At 45.2% G+C, this 23,313-nt stretch overlaps 1 protein-coding gene across 1 annotated transcript in view; it reads left to right on the top strand.

Moving 5' to 3' along the window:
• The window catches only part of KDM4A (lysine demethylase 4A), a 1,237,605-nt gene that overhangs the window by 198,240 nt on the left and 1,016,052 nt on the right, over window positions 1–23,313 (top strand). The window contains exons 5-6 of the mRNA XM_069642410.1: window positions 12,831–13,024; window positions 13,840–13,889. Coding sequence (XP_069498511.1) covers window positions 12,831–13,024; window positions 13,840–13,889 — 244 coding nt within the window. The remainder of the gene's footprint in view (window positions 1–12,830; window positions 13,025–13,839; window positions 13,890–23,313) is intronic.

Genomic DNA, 23,313 nt, shown 5'->3' with positions numbered 1-23,313 from the left:
TGATGCTGGAGATTTGTGCGTGTCGCGGGATACTCAGGGCGGCTCTGAGGGCATTGTTCTGTAGCACCTGCAGTTTGTTCAGATTGCGTTCTGAGGTGCCGAGAAAGAGAGTATTACAGTAGTCCATTTTTGAGAGCACTAGCGCTGTGGATAGAGTAATGCAATTGGAAGGAGAAAGGAAGGGTTTGCAGGCGTTGATGAGCTTATTTGTATAAGCTGTGGCTGAGGCTGTGGCGTTCACCTGTCTTTTGAGCGAGTGTGGAGTCAAGATAGACCCCAAGAGTTTTAATTTCTTTGGCCACAGTGATTAGGTTACCGTCTATGTTGATAAAAGCGTAACGGGGGTCCAGTTTGTTTAGCCGTAGTTGGGTGCCGACAAGAAGGAGCTCAATTTTCTCGTTGTTGAGCCATAAGCCGTGCTCTGCCATCCAGGCTTGGATATCCAGGTAAAGGTTGTTGATCCATGTGGAATCTTCTTTGTAGCACCCTGATAGGGTGATGAGAACCTGGGTATCAGCATAGTTTGTGTACGTAATGCCCAGGTTATCAAGGCGGTCGAACAATAGCTTGGTGAAGATATTGTATAAGGTCGGCGAGACGCACAAACCTTGAGGAACGCCACAGAGGATGGGGATGGGGTGGGCTGAAGCCCCCAGAGAGAAGACCCGGGTGGTTCGGTTGACTAGGAAGGATTGGATCCAGACAGTCGCCTGGTTAGAGAAAGCCGCTGATGCTGTCAGATATTCCGTGAGGATCTGATGGTCGACAAGGTCAAAGGCTGCTGAAAGATCTAGCAGTAAGAGAATGGCTAAATTGCCCTTATCCTTTGCCTCGTCCATCTGGATTTTGAGGTTCAGGAGGGCTGTCTCTGTTCCGTGCCTTGACGTTATTAGACCTAGTTCATGATCTCGCTCTCTACAGCTAGTATGATTTAGCACCAGCACCACCATACCCTCCTTCTTAACTTAGAAGCTCTTCTTCTCTGCTGTCCTCTCCGCGTCTGATCCCGCACTATCATTGCCACCTTCCACAGAGTTACCCTTGCCATGGCCTCCTCCCTGCCATTATTCCACACCATCACCCCAACTAACTTCCTCCCACCACTCCAACCTAGTAAAAATTACAACCCTGCAGATGGCACCCTCATCAAGGTACTAGCCAGTCCATTACTCAGCCCGATTGATTGGCTACAGCGCTTAGCCACACCGCCCACCCCACTTATCCCTTGTCCTGTTGACATCAGGGACAAGAGACTAGGTTCTCGTTTCCCCAACCACAAGGTTACTTTACGGCTGGTCACTCAACACACACTGCCCAAGCCTACTAATCGCCTCCCAACCATCCGCTTAGCAGTAGCAACTGGACCCCCTAACTCACCGGCACCCATTACCCCATCGACACGGCCCCTTTACCGACCATGTCACCATCATCCTCGGTAAACCTGAGCATAGGAGAACCCTTAGCCACTCCTCTGCTGCCCACTATCAAAGGAGCACTCATCAATGCTCGCTCACTAGTGGCCCACGCTCTCAATATTGCTGACCTTATCACGGCTAACCGCTTGGACTTCCTGGCCATTACTGAAACTTGGCTACATCAGGCAGCAGGCCCAGCAATCTCTTTAGCCCTTCCAGAGGGATACACTATTATCAGGGCTGACAGAAACTCAGGCAAATGAGGGGGAGTGGCCTTCATCACAAAAACCCACCCGGGCCTTAGAGCCACCTCCAATACCAACCTTCCTTCTGCAGAACTTTTATCAGTTAAAATCGCACTTTCACCCACTCAAACTATTATGTATCATCTACCGCCCTCCAGGCCCAATCTCTTCCTTTGATGAAGACATCACAAACCTCCTCTCTGCCAACACTAATCTGGGCTCCCAAACCATCCTCATGGGTGACCTTAATCTAGGATTACAGGATCCCAATGATACACATGCCCTAGCCTTGGAAAACTCCATCCCCCAACTTGGCTTCAAACATAGTCACAGAGCATACACACTCCAAGGGCCGAATCCTGGACTGGGTGTCTGACCTCAATTGTTCTATAACAGTTCTCCAGAATGAACCCGTAGCCTGGGCAGACCACCACTTAATTTCTTTCTACATCCAAAGGAAACCCCCCCCCCCCCCCCAAGCACTACTATCGCACCCCCCACCCTATCCAGAAACTGTCAAAACATCACATTTTCTAGTCTCCGGCCGCTTATCAACAAGATCTTGGACGCGTCTAATTATAAGAGCCTAGACTCGAACAAGTTAGTCGACCTGTACAATGCTACACTTGAATCAGCCTTAAACATCTTTGCACCTCTCAAACAAAAAAAAGCCAAACCAATTGCCCACCTTAACAAGTAGTTCATGCCTGAGCTAAAAACCCTAAGGAACATCAAAAGGTTGGCAGAAACCACTTGGCGAAAATCACCCACCAGTCATAACAAAACCATGTTCACTACAGCAGCTGCATAAAATCCACACATCCAAAAAGCCTTAGCTGACAAAAATGACGCTATTACAAAATAATACTGAATCTAAAAAGAGTAGCCTATTGAGTAGCCATCACGCTAAACTAGCGCCTGAGCAAAGACTCCCTCAAGGCCCACCTTTTGTGTTCTCCCAAGTGACACCTAAAGAAGTGGAAGACATTATTAAAAACCTGAAACCCTCACACTGTCAAGGATACATCTGCCCGGCCTCCATCATTAAGGAAGGAGCTAAAGAACGGTCCCCTTTCATTACACACTGAAACTCATCATTCGAGACTAGTCGAGTACCTAACAATCTTAAGGAGGCCTGGGTTATGCCTCTCTTAAAAAAAAAATTAAAAATAACAATCTAGACCCGAACATTCCAACTAACTACAGGCCTATCCCTACCGTCCCCTTCCTCTTATGAATCCTGGATAGAGTTGCGTATCTGCAAATTCAGAAGCACTTGGAGGAAAACAACTTATTAGGCCTTAGACAATCCGGCTTCTGGCGGAGACATGGAATGGAGACGGCTCTCCTGGATTTGAAAATGCAGATCGACGAAGCAAAGGACAAAGGCAATCTAGCGATCCTCTTGCTGTTAGAGTTGTCTGCGGCTTTTGACGTAGTCGACCACCGAATCCTAACTGGTCATCCTACCACAGCAGCAGCCTTCTCCATCAATGCCTACCTAATTGGATCAAATCCTTTTTATCCAATCGAACCACCAGAGTCTTTTCTCCCTCAGCTAACCCGAGCCCTATACACTGTGGAGTCCCTCAAGGATCCTGCGTGTCACCAACGCTTTACAATATCTTCACGAAGCTCCTCTACAATTGCCTTGACAACTTGGGTGTCATCTACATCAACTATGCCGATGACTCCCAGGTCCGCATTCCATTTACTGGCCGATACAATGAGGATTCCAAGATAATTAACTAAATCTACCTTGAAATCCAGGCCTGGATGGCCACCAACAGTCTGTGCCTTAATGATGATAAGACTGCGCTCCTGATGGTCGCAATTCAGACACGATTGAATGAACTAGATCAGAAGTACACTTATTTCAATATTGATGGAAACATGATCAAAGTAGCCAAGGAAATAAAAACCTTAGGGGTCTACCTCGACTCAACATTGTACCTGAAGAAACAAGTCAGCTCCGTGGCATGCTCCACGGCTTACACCAACAAGCTAATCTACAGTTGCAAATCCTATCTGTCCACTAGCAGCTTCCTAACGCTTGCCAGAGCCTTAGCGTTGTCAAAGATTTGACTACTGCAACACACTCTTCCTTGGATCCTCTGAACTGAATCTAAATAGGCTGCAGGTCCTACAAAATAATTCACTGAGAGCAGCACTTAACCTTCCCAGATCCTGCCACATTTCAACTAATAGACGGGACGCCAACTGGCTGTCAGTTCGCGATAGAATCATGCTTCGCACCCTGTCAATCACGCACAAATGCCTCTCAAACATAGCTCCCAAATATCTGTCAGATAAATTCAGCAAGCACCAACCATCTCGGTCCACCAGATATGTCCTCTCCCATTGCCTCTCAGTACCTAGGTTCAACCTAGAAACTGCGGGAGGAGCTAGCTTCCCAGTCCAAGCAGCCAAGCGCTGGAACTCCATACCTCTCGCCTACAAACTAGAACCTTCCTTCCAGACCTTCAAATCCGGAATGAAAAGCTGGCATAGCAACAAGCCTATCCGATGATATTTTTATCCTCTATCTCTATACTGCCGACATTTAGGCTTCCATCCTACTTGTGCCTATCTTGCCTGAGCTTATTTGTAAAGTTTGCCATTAGACCTAACTGTAACTTTTGGTCTTCATATCTGTTGTTGTTCTTTTTTCTATGCATGTAACACCTACGTTTTCCAGCACCCAGTTACCTCAGGGTTCGGTGCGCGATATAAATAATAAACAAAATACAAATACCCCCACCATTACAAACACCCCGGGTCACAATGGACCATGAACCAGGCTGGTGTGTAATAATACAAGATTTATTTATTTTTAAATTTCAATGAAAATCACACACATTTAATATAGGGCAGCAATCGCCAGCGTGGTGATAATTACACTGGAAAATGATAGAACGCACTTAGTTTGACCTTTTAACATCATATATCTAATGCTCAAGTGAATAGAGGCAAGATTATTTTTGGAGGGCGTTTTCTGATAGCACCACAGTTAGTATTTCCCCTGCAATGCTCCCTCAAACATCTATGAATCGAATGTTTTGTGGGTAGAAAGGAGTAGCAAGAAGTCAGGTATACTAGGCAACAAACAGAATGCAAATCCGACCTTTCTCCTCTGAATGAATTGAAAACCTTTGAAAATTGAGCAAAACAGCACTCGAAATTGCTAAATACTTATTTTACATGTGCGGTTTAATGAATGAGGTTGAACTGAGCCGTATCAAAGATGTAAGAACACTAGCAAACTACAAGGCAATGTACTAACAACGGGCATACAGTTCAGAAAATCGACTGGGAAGGAAAAACACAGCGCAGCCAAATCACACGTGGAGAAATTGCATTTGCTTATTTTCAAGGGTTCAAAATGGCAAAACAGCTTGGAAAATGGGTTAAACAGACAAAATCGGAATGCGGTTTTGATGCTAAGGGACAAATGCACATCACAGGTATAATATGAAAGTCAAAGGGTAACTGAATGGATGACAGGATGAGATTCTTAACGGGAAAGGAAACTCGGTTTTAAAAAATGAAAGCAGTTGCACAGGGAAAATCGGTTTGGAAAGGAAATTAAGTTTTACTGAGACTAGAATTTAGTGGCTGGAAAAGTGGAACGCCGCCCATACAAAGGTTAAGCTGCAGTCTCAACCCCCTCACGCTGTTTGCCTCTTTATAAGGGAATTAATTAATGTATTCAAAATAGTACTAAGGACTTACACAAGGAATGAAATGAGTTGGAAAGAATGGGGCTAACACTTGGAGATCTACATATTTTCCTAAAAACAAGGTACACAGAGGATTCTGACAGTTTAAGGATTTTTTCTAGGGCAGTTATAGTATCTCTATAGGATTGGACCTAATACAAGGTAACAAAGCAAGGGATGCAGTTTTTGGTTGCTGGGGAAGGGAAATACTCACAACAAGCACTTGAATGGGTTAGCTTGGACAGCGGACCCGGTTTCTGGACAGCGAGACAAGGTCTGGCCACTGCACACAGCGGCGGGCTCTCCTAGAAGGGGACGGCTGTGCCTTGTCTGGTCACTGGACAGCGAGGTGGATCAGCTTGGCAAGCAGGTAGCGGTGTAAAAGACGGTCTGATCACATGATACTCCCAAAAGGGTACCGCAGCGTTTCCCCCATTCTCCCTAAAATATTGGGATTTTTGTGGGTTTTTTTCTAGAACAGTGATTCTGCCTGAATAGGGTTAGCTAGCTGTGCCCTGGCAGTGGAATCTGGAATCTTGCAGGGTGAATCTGGAATGTCTGGATCTCTGGATGCTGCAGGAGCTGGAAAAGTCAGAAGAGAGTGCAGAGCTCCCCATGCCTCCCCTTTATATAAGGAGCATGACCTCACAGGATTTTACTATGGGGCTGACTCAATCTAGACACACCTCTTAACATCGGATAGGTCAGCCTATGTATGTCGCCTCGTCCCTGGAAGCAGATTGGACTGGAGGTGACTCCGTTTTATGGTGGGTGTTTTTAAAATGTGCTTTCTTCTATCAAAGTTACTTTTGCCAAAATCAGTTATGGAACAAAACAATCATATTTACAAATGTCATCATCAGGAAACTTATACGGGCAGACGACATATCTTACAAGACGCATGCTGATCCAAATTCCAAGACGGTATGATGCTGTTTAGTCATTTTGGTAATCTTTCGCCATTTCCATGGAAAATATTTCACCTAAAATTCAAACATTTTATATATGTATAAATTTTATCACGGGTCATGTTCTGATTAATTTTCAAAATTGTACCATTATGTTTTTTCCCCAGAATTCTCATTTTCCTGGGGTTTGCGTCTCCAACATGCTAGAAAAACCTACGTTTTATTTTAATGGCACAAACGTGACATTTAAATGGTCATAATTTCACATTAATATGTCTTTTGGTTACTGAAATAAATGACTTAAACTGCATAGTCCCTGAAATCAACTGGGCTGGCTTTTTGTTCCAAATATGGGCATTCCTTTTCAGGCCACAGCTAAATGTGAGGCTCTGGTCAGTTTAGCCCAGTGTTTTCATGGATTCAGCTTTGAAGCCCTTCAGCTTGAGTTGAGGGGAGGTGTCACTAGGAATTCACACCTGTGTGTCCTGGAAATCCATTGTTTTATGCTGGAGCAGTGCTGCTTCGTCTTACGAGGGTGTGAGATGCTTCCCCTTGCCCATTCATAGTTCCTAGGGGGCTGGTCCACTTGGGGGAAGATGATCCTTTTCCCATGAAAGGCAGGGCCCTTTGAAGCCAGGGCCTGTCAAACCTGTTCTGGTTTCTTAGCAGTTTTATTTATTTATTTTTCTTTCCCTTAACCAAAAAGCAAGTCTTTTAGAAATAAATATCATGTATATGTTTAAAGCAAGCCCCGATCACATTTCTATGCAAGCACAGGGCCTTAGTTTAACATCTCACTTTTTAAAAGGCATTTTCTTGTTTGGCAAAAGCACCATTTTACACGTGGCATCTGGATTCTGAACATTAGTTATAGCCTTAGTCAATTTCTACTACACAGGAATCTGTTCAAGGCAAGTGTCCATTGAAACTGACATAAGCAAAGAGAGAGAGCTTCTTGTGAAGGGTTTGTATGGGTTATTTTGTTGCAAAAAGTAAAGCATTTTTATGGCCTGGAGTGAAGATCTCTGCTTTTTCACAGATTTTGCCTGACGCAACATGCCATTCAGCGAGGAATGCCCTAATTTGCTGGTGTACACCCTGAATATGGGTGAACATGAATGTGTCTTACTGGAACCAAACTGGGTAATGATGAAAAGTGCGTTTAGTCATTTTAAATGCAGAACCTTTTCTTGTTCAGTGGGACGTTTTGAGCTGGCAGCATAGTAGCGCTGCCTTTTGAATTCTTTTCTTTGATGCACCCAAAGAAAACACTGGCAGTCATTCTCGGGCTGTTCCAGGTTCCATCTCGCCCCATATATGCTTGGCAAAGACAGCACAGCCATTATTTTGGTGCAAGGCAATGGTGCTCAACAGAGTCAGCGTAGCCATAATGCTGGTAACTGCTGAAATGCGGTTTGGTGATGTAGGGGAGTTCTGCTGGGCTGCTAAATATTCCCCACAGGTGGATCTGCGTTATCTTGTTGTAGGGCTCAGGATCGCCGTCGACCCATCCTATCTCGTGTCGGCGGCCATCTTCTAGTCGCCTCTTTTTAAATTGTTTGAGGCAGATTTGGAGAGATGGGCGACTCAGGAAATCTCTTTGGTGGCAGATCACGGTCATCAAAAGGAACTTCCCTTGATTGCCTTCAACGGAAAGTGTTATGGTACATTTGGGGGGATATGAAAGCTAGAATTCACAGGTGGGTGGTGATGATAGGGGCGGGTGCCAGGCTGGGAGGGTCTAAGGGATCCGGACCTGCGCAATTATTATGCAGCGGCACAGATGTTGCATCTCCTGACAAGGATGTCTTCCGACACCCTACCAAAATGGGTCAACATTGAACAGTCTAGACTTCCACTCCCTCTCCTTTTCTTGCCATTCGACACAGTGGTGAGACTTGCTCGCCTCCTCAAGTGTAACATTAAGGACTAGAGAAAAGGTTTTCAATACCCTTCATAGGTGGATGAGGAGACGTATGACAATATACCCGGAGGGTATCTGGTATGGGAGGGTTATCCTCAAGGGAAAATGGGGGATACCAGGTCTCATCCGATGCAATCATGATATCTTCCCGGGAGGTGGTCTCCCCCCTATGTGGTCCTCCCTCATATAGCCGCACCCAGGATCAGTTAGCGGCTGCCATCCCCTGGCCACATGGTAAGAGGTTCCTGAATCTGCTAGGGCCACTTCTGTGCTGTGTCCGGTCGAGGGAGGTCCACGGGCTGCGGGTGCACTGGTCACTTTCGGCGTCGAGATTTGGTCTGCCTACTCGCGGGTTATTGCTCCAGTGATAATGTTCTGAAGACTAGACAGCTGGATATCAACATCGACCTCAGCCCCATTTGAGATTGCATTTCTGAAACCTTAAGGCAGACTTTCAGGCAGCACCTTTGTTTTGTTTACGACTTTGCCTCCCCATTTTGCTCTCAGAAAAATGGAAGCAATCTTCATGCAGACACTAGGTGTATCAGTTTGGATACCCACTGTTATCCTTTTGATCTCAATTTTAGGGTCCTCTGATGTAATGGCCATTTTGTTTGCCAATCCTTTTTTTTTTTTCCTTCCTCTCCTGTCACAATTCCTGCTTTGGAGGCCCTCTTCGCTGCCTTCTTTGAGTCCATCACTTCTTCGATCTGTGCCAATTTGAGTTTACGAATGAACTGATTGGCCTCTGTATTTCTCGCTTTTTTGCTTCTTAAATGTTTTGTTTTCTTTGCCGGACCTTCAGAGGGTGGCTGATCCCCCAACATATCCCTGGCCTGCTTTTTCTGCCATTTATTGTTTTTCCCATATACCTTGTGGGGTAGATCTATGATTTCCTTGGGCGGAGATGAGCTCTTTGTTGGCAAAGAGCTTTTAGTTGGTTTATTGAAGAGGACTTCATCCGTAATCTGCGCCAAACTCGCAATTTCCTCTAATGTAGAGACAGAGAGGGGTGTGTCGTCCATTGAGATGCCTGGGGTCTTGTGTGCAGATTTATCCAAACCCAATCTGCACTTCGTGTGGTGTAGACTATGACCACCCAGGATTTCTTCACCCAGGTTCGTGTTCAGGATGACAAGTTCATTCTTTACCCCCCTCCCACTGTGTCTGCAGAGAATCAAGCTTTACAGAATTCTGTTTGGATTTCTAACAAAGTACTATTTGAGCAGTCCCCATAGTACTATTGATACTGATTTTAATGCTACCAATGTTGTTTCACTGTCTTCCATATGATATGATAGGTTATTTATAACGCGCTTAATATCCAGAAGTTTCTAAGCATGGACACAGGATCGAACCTGTGGTGCTTTGTGTCGTCTTGCTTCCAAGGCGAGCACGTTGCCCTGAGCTATCCTCCCATTCCTTGGTTGGTTCCAAAAGAATTCCAGAATGTTGTTGCACTTCCGTTTTCAGGGATTCAAAGACTTTAACCAAGAAAGTCAGAACCAAATTTAAAGCAGAAAGCATAGGCACTGACTCATTGGAAACGCTACTTGTTTTTACTTCCTTATGATTAGACCATAAAGTAGTCTCTCTGCCTCCTTTTGGAGCTTGCTTTTCTGTGCCTACTTTTGGGGGATCTCTTAAGGCAGAGATGGCATTTAGTTCATACGAGGAGTCCAGGGAAATCTAGGGGACAGAGCTGCCACCCACCTCAGACCGCCTCACCTGTAAATTAGTACCATGAGACATATCGACATTAACACTCTCCCTCCAACAGCAAGGAGATGCATCTACATCAGCCTGTATGATGTCATTTAGGACGTGGGACCTTCTTTGGGGGAAGAATTCAGAAATGGTGTTTTTTAGAGTTGTGGTAGTGAGTGTATACTCTAAATTTGATGGTAATACATTCATCATGGGACCGTGATTGGGTGTCAAAACAGAGGAAACTTTTACACTGCTGGCCATAAGGTCCCTCGTTCCAGAGCCAGTTGGTACTTGGGTATCCATAATGAAATGGGTCTCCGGGAGAACAAACCAACCGCCACCAGCTGGCTAGGGTTGACATATAGATATATCCGGTATGGTCATATTTTTTCCAGGCGGCGCGGTCCCATCAAATTCAGGGCTTTTAAGTCGGTTCCCTTTACTTCACTGCGTAGATTGTACAAACCGGACATTCTTTTTTTCCTTTTGCGATACGCTAACTTCCAAATGGAAAGCAAATGTAGTGACTGAGTCCCGCAAATCACTACTTGAAAAAAAAAAATTAGAGGCCACATTGAGCCAAACCAAGACTGATATGAATTATTTTTTTTAATTGGCTGCAATTAACTGCTAAATTTATTACAACTGAGCAGAGTATTACTGGGGGGCTGTAAACTGGCAGCTCTAAGGCTTCAAAGAGCCTACAGTCGCGCCAAAGCCCCTCTATTGATCAAAATGGTATAACACGCATCACCACACTAAATGCTTCGCCATCCACACACCAGCGAAGGGATGCTCACACTTGCTATTCTAGGCACTAACAATAAAGATGGGCAAAAAGGTGGGCACAGTCAATGTGTGGGAAATGTGTCAGTGAAAATAATAGGCGCAACAAGTCAATACCTTGAAGTCTGTGGTTTGAGGTCTTAAGGAGGAGTCCTGGGCTCAGACAGCGGCAGACCACACACGTCAGCACCCTCCGTAGCAGCGGGGAGAGGAGAAGACTTCAACCGCAGGTGGTGGATGTTTGTAGATCTTTGTAGAACCCAAACATAGCTCTATTCAGCTCTTGTTAATTCAACCTTACTCGTCTCTGCTCGCTCGTCCCTGCTCGCTCGTCTCTGCTCGTCTGCCAAATGGCTCAATTCCGTTCGAGGAAAGGACCTCACGTACGATCGTCAAGCCGCACTGACCCAGCCGCTTCCGACAATCAATTCTGTAAAGATCAGCTACTGTGTATGCTCTGAACCAACCCAAAGTTCCAAAAAGAGTCTGTTGGGGAGATGGGCTTTCCTTGGTGGGCACCGGTGGGTCCTCACTGTAATATCTTATGGACTTGCTGAGAAACGCATGTAACTTGAATAAAGAAAGTATAAAGACGTACCTGAGTAATGTGGGGTGACTTGGTCAACTGAAGTTGTAAGAAACCTTGCGAACCCTAGGTTGGCTTTTCCAATTCCTACTCCAGGTAGTGAATTTTAAAAACCTTCCTAACACCAATCCTGCAAACTTCACCCGTGGAAAACAGCAGTCTGTTCACTAGGTTGTTTCGCTGAAACTGCTGATGTGAATACCTTCCTTGGGTGGGCGTTTCATTCATGATATTTGCTTCCAGGTGCTCTCTGGTCAGTGGTAGAGATTCCTTGGAGGCAAATCTTATCTGCATATTACATAAAGTTCTATTGGGGGGTCCCCCTGTTCTGCTGCTTTTTCCTCGGGGGCTTGAATCCATTTTCTTATTACTGGAAAATGTCTTTGGGTTCTCCTGTGGCCCTCATGTCGCAGAATCCACAACCATGGTGTCCAACAGACATACCTCCACTCAAGTGGATGGCTTTGTACCTGCCACCCATTCACTCCAATGGCACTGTGAACTTACCTAGACATCTTCTAAAACTGGTTATGGTTTACTTATCTGCCCCTAGACATTTTTCCTATATACCGTGGGGTTCAGTGAGGTACGGACCAGGTTTGGTTTTTTTATGTTCTTACCTGTGATTAAAATGTCTTCTTATGGGAAATGTACCATTGTGACAATTACTGGTAACTCTATTATAATGATTTTCCCCTTGAAATGTATGAATCGGTTAATATGCTAAAATGTCTCACTAATCCTTGGGCTAGCATTTACAATCGTTTCATTCTCTCTGCTTGTAATATATTTTTATATGTGCCTGTGTATTAATACTGTATTAATAACTTTATAATGCCCTGTGGAGTTCAAATGAGTATGGAGTACTGTTTTAAGCCTTGGGGATTTGTTACATGTTTTTCTGTTTGGTAAAATTGATTCCCTTCTTTTACCATACCTATATGTGTTAGGTGTTGGGATGGGTCTATAGAACACTTTACTGTGTGGTGCAGGCCTATAAAGGAAAGATCTGCCGGTTCCCTGATTTCTCATTGCCCCTTTATTTTATGGTGGGTGCTTAGACACTGGGGTTAGGAGAGTCCTTGGTATAGACTTTACTGTGTTTATAATATGCTGCTATATTTTTAATGCTGTGTATTAATACCCAAAGTACTTATGTGAATAGATAGTTTTATATGTGTTACTTTATTAAAGGATATATTTTTCAGTATATCAGTGTAATGTATTTGTAGATGTGTGTGTGCAGACTAATTGTACCTCTGTGTTGACCTACTCTACCCCTACCTGAGAGTTAAGCCTTGCTGCTTTGAAATGTTACTTAGGCTAAGAGGTTTGGTATCCCTTTCTTGTCAAGTGTTCTAGCCTTCCTCGTAGGGTTTGTGGCTGTAGTATCCTCAACAGAGTGTGGTACAAAAACTGTCTTAACACCTAAAATGCCCACTACGGTTTGGGGTGTCTAAACCCCACACATGTGGTGGCATAGAAAAACCCCAACACATGCTTTTTTGTCTTCTACTTAATGTACGTTTGTTTCTAGCATGTGCATGAGTGGAACATCGGTCATCTGAATACCATCTTGGATGTGGTGGAGAGTGAGAAAGGCATCACGATAGAGGGAGTCAACACCCCCTACCTATACTTTGGCATGTGGAAGACCTCCTTTGCATGGCACACAGAGGACATGGATCTGTACAGCATCAACTACCTGCACTTTGGAGAACCCAAGTCCTGGTGAGAGGCCTTCCGTCCTACACCTGAACAGTGTAATTGTAGGGGCTGTGGGATGGTGTGAAATCAAGCATGGAGAGAGACATTTTCTAGTGCACATGCTTTCTCATCTTGTGGTGATTCTGGGTCTCACACTGTGAGAGAGGAAAGGGAGGAAGGAAGGGAGGAAGAGGAGTTTTTGGTGCCCTGCATTTCTCTTCGTAAGTGGAGGGAAAAATAGTTTTGGGAGGGGTTTGATAGGCAGCATGTTATTCTGTCGCTGGATGCATAATGCCACGTTCTGTCTTGACTTGCGGAGGGGTGGCAGGGGGGGGTGTGATCATGTGTGTGATCGATCGGTGGAGTTATTGCTCAACAGCCAGTTGTTCCAATGCAAATATGAATGCAGCACTAACGGTACTACCACCACATTTAAGGTCTGTCCCTATTACGAGTTGGCCGCTAAATGGGCTGTTTTACCTCCAGAGTTTAGCACCCTGTTTTCATCAGTATTACTGCCAGCTGTATTAAGCATACAGTATTAGTGCTGAAAATGCCCCATTGAATCCAATGGGGATTTACCGCTAACGCCCAACCCGTGATCAGGCGGTAATACCACTGGACTGGTGGGCGCTAACGCTATTACAGTTGGCCGGTATTACAGCCGCGATACTGCCCAATTTGTGATGAGGCCCTGTTTAATTTGATGGCACCAGTGCGTTAATTCTATTGTAAACTATTTCCTTTTCTTTTTTTAAATGTTTGGTCCTGAGTCGCCAGAATGTCTCGCTCTATCATGAATGTGACCAAATAATGATCGGTCTGTGTCTTTATTACAGGTACGCCATACCCCCAGAGCATGGAAAACGACTGGAGAGACTTGCCAAAGGTAATCTACCATTTGCTGGTCTTTGCTCATTGCATGTTAGGAAATATTTTCCCTTTTGCTGTTTTTCCACCACAGACAAGATGTTTTTTCAGTATTGCCCCAGTCGATGGATTCTGACAGGCCAACCTATTATGATGATCAGGAAAGACACTGATGTCTAGCGAAACCCAGTCATGGTAGTGTAGCAGAGCAGTAATGCTGGACAGAAGGATGTGAGAGCGGTCTAAGGCTACAGTGAAACACACACACAACTCCAATAATTTGAGTTCGACAGAAGACGTTTATTATTTATTAGCTCTTTCAATGCACTCTAAGCAATTAAAACCTCAGGTAAGTATCGTCACACAACTACTTTTATATACATGTATGCATTCACTATTGGGGGTTCTACTACATACCACCAACACTTTACCATTAGAAAATGTTTTGCAATAGTAAACCATGCAAGAGCAACACTATGTGACGTTCAGCAAAGCAGATTACATATGCCGGCCGTATTCCAACATGGGCGCACCAGCGTATGCCGCATCAACAGCAACAGTCTAGTTGTTTACTCCCAAGACAACACTGCGGAACACTGAGGTCACTTCCTCTACAGCATATCAACAGGGAATGCCAGGAGAGCTACGCTTTGCTACTCTCATAGGAGTATACAAGCGCTACTTTAGTTTGTTCATTCAGGTCTTCCTAATCTTTACTTGCACTGTGTAAACTCCTACTTCTGGATCTATCCTCATAATTTCTCTTGTCTATCTGGTCATCATAGAGCTCGGCGTTTGTACGGCAAGGGACGCCCGAACTTGATCGGTTCAAGCCACGCCCCTTGAGCGCGCGGCTGTGATCGGCTTTCTCTCCGATCCAGCATTCGGGTTTGTCGCCCTCCGGTAGGCGGCTTTCTTTCTGATTAGCTCTTTGTCTTTGTTGCAACATTAGGATTCGGGTATTCACCTTTTTATCTTCCGCCTTACTTCAGTTCCAATACAATCACTCAGCCAGGAAGAACCCGGGTCGAAGCCAGATATCCGTGACCAGCCTCCGGGCGGTTTCACACTAGCTACTGCCTGGTAGGTTTCCTTTATCCAGCAAATCTGCTTACCTGCTGTAGAATGGTTGGGTTCCCCAGCTATCATATCTATCTTTCCTTACCTATCCTCTTATTTCTCAGTCTCTCTTCACATCCTAGGGCGCACCCTGGGACTGCTGGGCAAACAACAACCAGGCAATCCTTACCTACCGCAGCCTGGAGTAAGATATCAAAGTCCTTACAGGAGAGATAACGTTCCATATTAGACAGTCACCCAAGGCTAACCCCTATTTCCTCTCTTCTTACACCTCTTAATCTAGTCCCGGACCAGATTCTTTAGAAAAGTACCAGACACATAAGACTGAGCAACATCCCACACCTGGTCGTCTCGTGGAGACAGCGCACCCTAGCAGCTCTCCACAGGGTTTTTCCCCCCATGAGGCTTTCCCTGGGGGCCTCCCGGTGAGCAAGCCTTAGTGCCGGGCCACGGAGAGGCTCTCTGGGGGATTTCTAAATACAGCCGGGAACGATTACAAATCAACCTATCCAGCCGGGTCAGTTTCCGGAATAGCAGTCGGACCCAGAATCTTCCTCTCACTTATTCCAGGTAGGTGGTACTTTGTTTCTACTCCGTTCCTTTTGGGGCAAACCAATTTTTGTGTAACACACTATAAATAACTGTGTGATAATGCCAGTGACAAAATAGTGCAAACAGTAATTTAGAACCAGTGTAGACTGTCAAACCTAAGACAAGGTCCCTAGTTCTTAATAAGTGCCAGCATGGTAGGGATTGAGGTACAGTGCCTAAAAGTCACTGGTTACACAATATGTACTTTGCAGGAGGGTTTAATATTGGATTGGGAACAGGAGTTCCAAAGTCAACGGTTGAGAGTAAATATTGCAGAAATTGAATAAAATGGTAAGTGAAATTCTTACAGTTTCTGCTCTCAATCCCACCACACTGGAGGAAGCTGTGAGGAGTCGGGAATGAAACTCTGACACAAGCGAGTCATGTTTTTGGTCGTAATATATGGGGCTGGTAATATGCCTCTCCGACTCTGCTCTCAGAAGTTTCCCTACCTAAAACAAAAACTAAGGATCTGTCGGGGTCAGAAATCAAAACAAAACCGCGTCCATAGTTCTATTCTGACCCTCACACTCTAATAGACTAAATTATAAGGTGAAAATGGTAATGTCTTTGGGTGATTTAGAAAAGTGTTAAAAAAGGAACAATAAATAACTCCAACACTAAAGTTCTTCAAGGATAAGGATCCTTGCTCCAGAGGGTGTATCCCTTCCTCTGGAATCTTCTTTGCTTTGTGATATTTTCACAAGTAGCAGTGCCCTGTGCCTTTCTTGTCCTGCAACAACACCTATACTGAAAAATATCGTTTTTTATTTTTTTTATTTTTGTCTTGTCAGGACACCTTGTATACTCTCCTGACAGGTTTTGCTCCTTCTCTCCTGGTTAACACAATTCCTTTTTCTAGTTCGGATAGATCCTTCTCAGGAATTAACTTATGTACGTTCTGTACGTGATTCAACTTGTCCTTGCCTGGTTCATTTTTCTCCCAGGATTTTCTTTTCACACACTTGTAACTGCATGGTATATATTTGCTGCCAGGGCTTCTTAGTCGCATACTTGTAACTGCCTGGTATACTCTACTGCTAGGGCTTCTTGTACGTTTCTTTGTTTGATAATGTATCTGCTTGATATATTATCCTGTCCGGGTTTCTCATATACTTGCAATGTATACACGGAGAAACTTGAAAGGTTTTCACTTGCCGTTCGTTTTCCCTTTTGACAATAAGCTCTTTCGCTCTTTCTCTCTCAGCTTCTTTATTCACAATTATTTTTGTTCGGCGTGGCCAACAACACCACTCTGTGTCCCCGCTGTCCCTGGGTGGACTCACTGGTTCTTGTTGGTGTTCCTGGTTTCTCCCGCGGGCAGCCAGTAACAGTCTTTCAGTGCTTTCCTTCCCACAACTGCTTTCTCTTGGTGTTCCCATCTCTCACAGCTTCTGTGGGGGTTTGTCTGCTCCCTCCAGGCTCCGTTAAGTTAGATGCTGCCTTTCAACATCTGCAAACTACTCTAACGTGGGCTCCTGCCGTTCCTGTAGCGTGGCCTCTTCCCATGGCAGCTTCCTTCTTCTTGGCTCTCGAGCCGGTCGGCTCCACCGCACTGGTTCCAGTCCTTCAATCTCTCAGCCCGCACCGAGAGGCACAGCTCTCTCCCACCTGCAGTAGCACCCCTTCGCTCTCTGCTTCTGGTCTTTAAATTGTCCAGCCACAGTGTGTGCACCCAAAGACTGTTTGTGGCCTCCTTCGGTCTGTATTAACAGTTAGTCTTCCTCGTCCCATATTTTGATAGTTATGGGAAAGGAAGTCCATTCTTGACAATTTTCACGTTATACCTGGGTAAGTATTCTTAATGGTTTCCAAAGGCAAGTCAGTCCTGGATGATTTGTATGTGGAATCTGAGAAGGTGTTTTCATAAGTTTCGCAAGGCAGATCAGAGTTTGAAGGTTGGCCTATGGGTCTAGAGAAAAGGTTTTCTGTACCCTTCATAGGTGGATGAGGAGACGTATGACAATATACCCAGAGGGTATCTGGTATGGGAGGGTTATCCTCAAGGAAAAATGTGGGATACCAGTTCTCATCCGATGAAGTCATGATATCTTCCCGGGAGGTTATCTCCCACCATGTGTTCCTCCCTCATAAAGCCGTACCCAGGATCAGGATCAGTTAGCGGCTGCCATCCCCTGGCGACATGGGAAGTGGTTCCTGAATCTGCTAGGGCCACTTCTGTGCTGTGTCCGGTCGAGGGAGGTCCACGGGCTGCGTGTGCACTGGTCAGTTTCGGCATCGAGATTTGGTTATTGCTCCAGTGATAATGTTCTGAAGACTAGACAGCTGGATACCTTTGGCACGACAGGATGAGGACCGCCATGGAACAGGCGACCTCGGTCACAGAGAAGGCTGGTTACAGTGAGCGTCACTACAGTCCGACGACGGCAGGTGATACTCGTAGTGTGAAAAAAGTAGTTGGCCCTGCAGGAGTTCCAAGGATGCACTAAGACCGGCAACGGCTGCAGTGAGGTAGCACATGAAAGAGCTGGTGTTGGGGAGATATTACTCTGTCTTGAGCCTCCAAGCACTACTTCTAATCTCGGACTCGCTTTGTTTTTTTACATAGACTTTGAAGGTGAGTGATACTTATTTTTTTCTTACTGCTGGGATCACTGGACCCTTCTTATAAAGTTCCAGTTTGTTTTGTCTCCATGCTTTCCATGGCAGCAACCCCACCTTATGTGGTTTGCTGCCAGGTACACCTGCCATCCCTTGTGCATTGTCGTTTTGTGTTCACTGGTGAGACCTGTGAGAAACCTGAAGGTGTCTCACCCGCTAGTCCCTGGGGATCTGTCATCTAGGTGGCCAGGACACGGCCATCGCTTTTGGATCCAGTTTCTGCTCGTGGACCAGTGCGGGAGGATCACCTGTGTGAGGGGCCTTCACGGGCTGGGAGTGGGACACTGGATGGTGAGACGCGGTATCCCCTTCCCTACAACACGTTTGCCCCATCCTACCAGGTAGGGTCTTGAGAACTCAACCCCCCCCTTTCACAACACGAACACTTTCTAATGGACAGCTCGCTATCAGGCAATCTTAGGGAGGATGTTCATTTCTGTGCTAATTCCCTTCAACCTTAGAGACCCCAAGCTCTTTTGCTGGACTTAGAGCTTGTGATTTATTTCCTCCTGAGTGAGGACTTTTGTGTTTTTAGGTGCAGTACCACTAAGAAGTCCCTTGGACTTCTCCTAATATTTAAATACATGTTCTTGGGTGAACTACAGTTCCCAGGAATAGTAAGATGATCCCTGTCTTACCTTTCTCTTTGTGGGACCAGCACACACCACCCTATGTGGAGTGCTGGGGCTTACTTAGTAATTCCAATCCCACTTCTCATGTAAAAATAATGTTGTTATACTAACTTACTTTAAATGGCTGGTGGCAGTGTTTTAATTTTACTACCTGTGTGCATTTTTATTGCAGGCTGAACCCTCAGCTGCAGTATAGCGCCCATGGGTGTCCATTTTCCCAAAATTCCCCTGCCTTCTTTTTTCGCCATTTTCTGTCAGTTTCTTTTCGGCTTTGTTAGTTGAAACTGGTTTGAGCCTTTGTGTGTTTTGCCTTTGCCGTGCTTCAGCCCTGATGAAGCCCGTCCAAGCTCCAGTGTGTCTGAAAAGGCAGGAAATGAGGTAGGGTCCCGCAACATCCCTGTCCATTTTCTCTAGGTGTGGCTGAATGAAACCAATCCTGATTGGCCGGCTGACTGTCCTGAAAGGACATCCATCCTGCTGTGTGATTGACAGCATAGGCTGTGAATGAATGAGAAATCGTATAAAAAACAAGGTTTTTGGGATTAGAGGCCGAGTCGACCACTGGAGCGGAACATCTGAAGAAGACGTGACGAGACGCCTTCAGCACCCTCTGGGACCGTGAAGTGCCTGGAGAAGCCCTGCAGATGTGCTGACCCAGTTTTCATATAGACTGGGAAGACCAGTATGGGATGTTAGGCAAAGTTTGAATGTAGTACACTCTGGGAACACTACAAACAACTATGACTACAGGTATAGTCAACCCAACCTTTGGTATAAGCTTGTACTACACAGTTTTGGTATAGTGCTGAGCAGCCAGGCTTATCTCAAGAGGAGAAATATGAGCTGTAGTGGAGTTACACAAAGATTCACAGTTACAGGTATTCAAATAAACTCTTACACTCAAGGTTTCTTGCATAAACAATTATTAATTTATCAGTCAGTTATAAAACTTTCTTCAGAAGGGTGCAAAAGAATATTAACACACAAATATACTTCAATACTGTACACTGAGTTTCTGAATCAGAAAAGACCCTTTTTTGGATGGCCTACAGATACAACCTACACCCACAGGTGACATCAGTAACAAGGGTGCTGGAGACATTAATATCTTACTATTGGCATTCAGAACACTCTTTAAGCAGTGCAGATACTTTTAGAGTTCACGAGGAGTCATTCAATTCAATAGGCTAAGCCAAAGTCAATGGGCAAAAATCTTGCATAGAATAAAGCACTTCTGGCAAGTCAATGGAAAAGTCTCTGCACAAGTTCTTAGGAGTCTTTGATGAAAAGAAGAATCAAATGTAGGGCCACAAGTTGATTAGACTTGTGAGTTGTGGAAGTTACAAGCACTTCTACGGTAAGAGGGAAGTTCTCTTAGACTTGTTTTACAGTACCTTGGTAAAGAAGAAAAGATGCAGCTGATGACTTCTGTTCCTGTGCAGCTCTCCAGATCTCACTGTTCCTGGGCCTCAGTCGTGGGGACAAGAGGGAGGACGTCGGGGGACTTCTGTACTGCACTGGGACCGCCAAAACCCGCAACCGGCAAACTTCACTTTCAGTGGCTGTTTCGCGTTTCAGCTACCGCAAATGGCAACAACGCAATTCCTGGCTGTCAAGGTGGACTGTCCTTGCTTCTGGGGTCCTGCACTCTGCTGAGGGGGGCTCAGGCTTGGTCAGTCCTGCTTCGTGGAAGTCCGAAGGATCTTCCAAAAGCTTTAGGCCAGCTTAAAAGTAACGCACACAATCTGGTGTCCCTCTCCCTGGTTATACGGTTTCCTGCAGCAACTCTGAGGAAATTCAACCAGCTCCGAGATGGGTGTCCAGGTGGTTTACTTTGGAGTTGATTAGTCCCTGTAGATACGAAGTTGGCACTCCAGCAGGTCTTCACCGGGCAAACCAACGGTCGAGGAGTTGCAGCAGGTGTCCTCTTCGAGCTCTTTTTCGGTTCCTTCGTCCATTGATAGACTCTCCCTTGCAAGCCAAAAGACTCGCCTTTTATTCAGTTTTCTCCCATTCATTCCAGCCTAGCTGTCACTCACCCAGCAGGGTGGCTGTCCTTGCTGGACAGTCCGCCAACCAATCACCACAGAGTGCATTTGGGTCTCCTAGGAGACTAAGCACAGGGAGTTTCGGGCACCTCCCTCACTTCCTGCCTACCCCAGACACTCTGGAGCCAGAGGCGGGCTTTACTCCTGAAGCCCTCCAAAGGAGAAATTAACAGAGAGTCCAAACCTGGTTTGACCAGCAGAGAAATTCACTAGAAGGACCTTTCCACAAAGACATGACGAAAAACAAATACCGGGGACCATTTTGTCAAAGATGGCTTTGCGCCATTTTGAAAAAGATGGCTCCCGCAATTAGCGTTACCGGAGCTGCGAGCAGCCGCGGTAAATGCAAACCATGGTAGTTCGCAACAAAACCACTGCCACCAGCCATTCTGTGAGGAAAGGGTAACATAAAAATGTTACATGAGCATTTAGACACAGGGGTTACTAAGTAACCACTCAAGCCACTATTGTAAGATCGGGTGTGCTGGGTCTAGCAAGTACAATGCTAAGTAAAGTCAAATTCACTTTACTGCTCTGGGAAACAGTGGTTTATCCCAGAGAAGGTATTTAAACCTTGGGAAATCTATAAGACTTGCCTGTGTCACTGCACTGAAGCTGTTGTGTGACACAATTGTAAAAGATGATGCCTATGGAGTTTGTCAGACTCCTTAACCAAAAGAAATACAGATGTAAAATTCACACAAAAATACATGAGCGAGTGGGAAAAAGGGTCACACTCTCTCCAGGTTAAAAAAAATCAAGTCCTCAAAATCCAGCAAAGTTGCTGGGGGTCTCTAAGGTGTAGGGAATTAGCACATTTTTGAGAATTCTCCCTAGCACGGGACGACTTCCCCCCTCCACCCCCCTTCTGCTGGTGGGACCAACTAGCCTCAAGACAAACTTCCATTTGGCACATCCCTCGACTTGCTGTGCCTCACCAGAGCTGCAGAAGCCCAATGCCAGGGGTCCTGTGACCATCGGTATGGTATGGTATGATTTATTTGTAAAGCGTCTATACACAAAGCAAGTGTTTCAAAGTGCTCAAGCAGGGAGGGAACAAGGGGGAAAAAACAGTCATTCATAGGCCTTGATTTTTTTTTTTTAACTCTGTTTATTGATGGTCAACACAGATTCAACTTATTGCACATTGCATTTCACAGCACATACATTACTCACATTGTTAGATACATATTTCACAAATTACATTTCCATCACATGGAGGTATCCTCGTCCAAGGCCATTTCACACAGATATGCAGCTCAACTCTGGAACTCCCTACCACCCACCCTGCGGACAAACCAACCTTACTTCACCTTCCGACACAACCTTATAAGGTCGATTAAAGACGCAGATAAATAACAGACTACCATCTTGCCTGGACTTATACTGCATCTCTCTCCACTTCTGCATTTTGCACACACCCACTGCCTAGCAGATACTTCCTGCTTAAGCAGAACTGTAAATAGGCGCACCAGCACGCCTGCCTGTTGTGTATATTGTGTATATTGTGTATTTATATTCTTTGTATATTTCTTCTTTCTTTCTGCCATGTGTTTCTCCTGTAACTAAGCTGCAAGTTGTCTTAAAAAATGCGCCTGGTTACCCCTGGGTCTGGTGTGCAATACAAGTAATAAAAACAAACAAAACAAACAAACATATATCCGGAACGGGGCCCATATGTCTTTTGGGCGATTACTTGATGTTACAGTCAATGTATATTGTTCCTCGCATTCATTAATATAGGTTAGTTCACGGAGAAAATGATCAATTTTAGGTGGAAAAGGGTTTGTCCAACATTTCAATATACATCTTTTAGCTACCGCGCAGGAGACATTAAACAATCTCCTGATTGTTTTGGCCTGTTTACCAATATCCCCGAATAGGTATTTTTGCAGAGTTCGGGTCGCTGGGATCTGTGTTCTCTCTTCTAATGTTTCTGCCACTTCTTTCCAAAATGTAGCTACCAGAGGACATTCCCAATACATGTGATAGGACCCTGCCTGGGTTGTTTTGCATTTAGGGTATTCCCCCGATTGTCCCGTTGAGAATTTAGCCATATTAGCTGGGGTATAGTGGAGCCTGTTTAGGACCTTGAATTGAATCAGCCGAAGGCCTGCGTTCAATGATACCGATTTTGTAAGCATGCAGTATTTGGCCCATTTTTCATCTGTAATGGTTGTATTCAGGTCCTCCTCCCATTTAGCTTTGACTTTGTTTATTGTAGGGATGTGTGTTTGTACTAATGAGTATAACTTAGAGACTCCCAACCCCGTACCCGACGTTGCCGCCTGTATCCACGGGTGTGAGGGTGGTTCATCCGTAAAGAGTGGCCAACTTGTGTTAAATGCTGATTTCATCCTGTGATACGGAAGTGTTTTAAGTGGTCCCCACCCAACTGCACCACCAAATTCTTCTCTGGTCACAAATTTCCGTTAGGGAACATGTCACGCATTCGAACTTCTTTATTTGG

The sequence above is a fragment of the Ambystoma mexicanum genome, chromosome 1q, assembly GCF_040938575.1.
Source record: "Ambystoma mexicanum isolate Mex_15411 chromosome 1q, UKY_AmexF1_1, whole genome shotgun sequence".
NCBI classification, from domain to species: Eukaryota; Metazoa; Chordata; class Amphibia; order Caudata; family Ambystomatidae; genus Ambystoma; species Ambystoma mexicanum.
The sequence above is the reverse complement of the archived record's forward strand: the minus strand, read 5'-3'. Positions and strand labels throughout refer to the sequence as shown.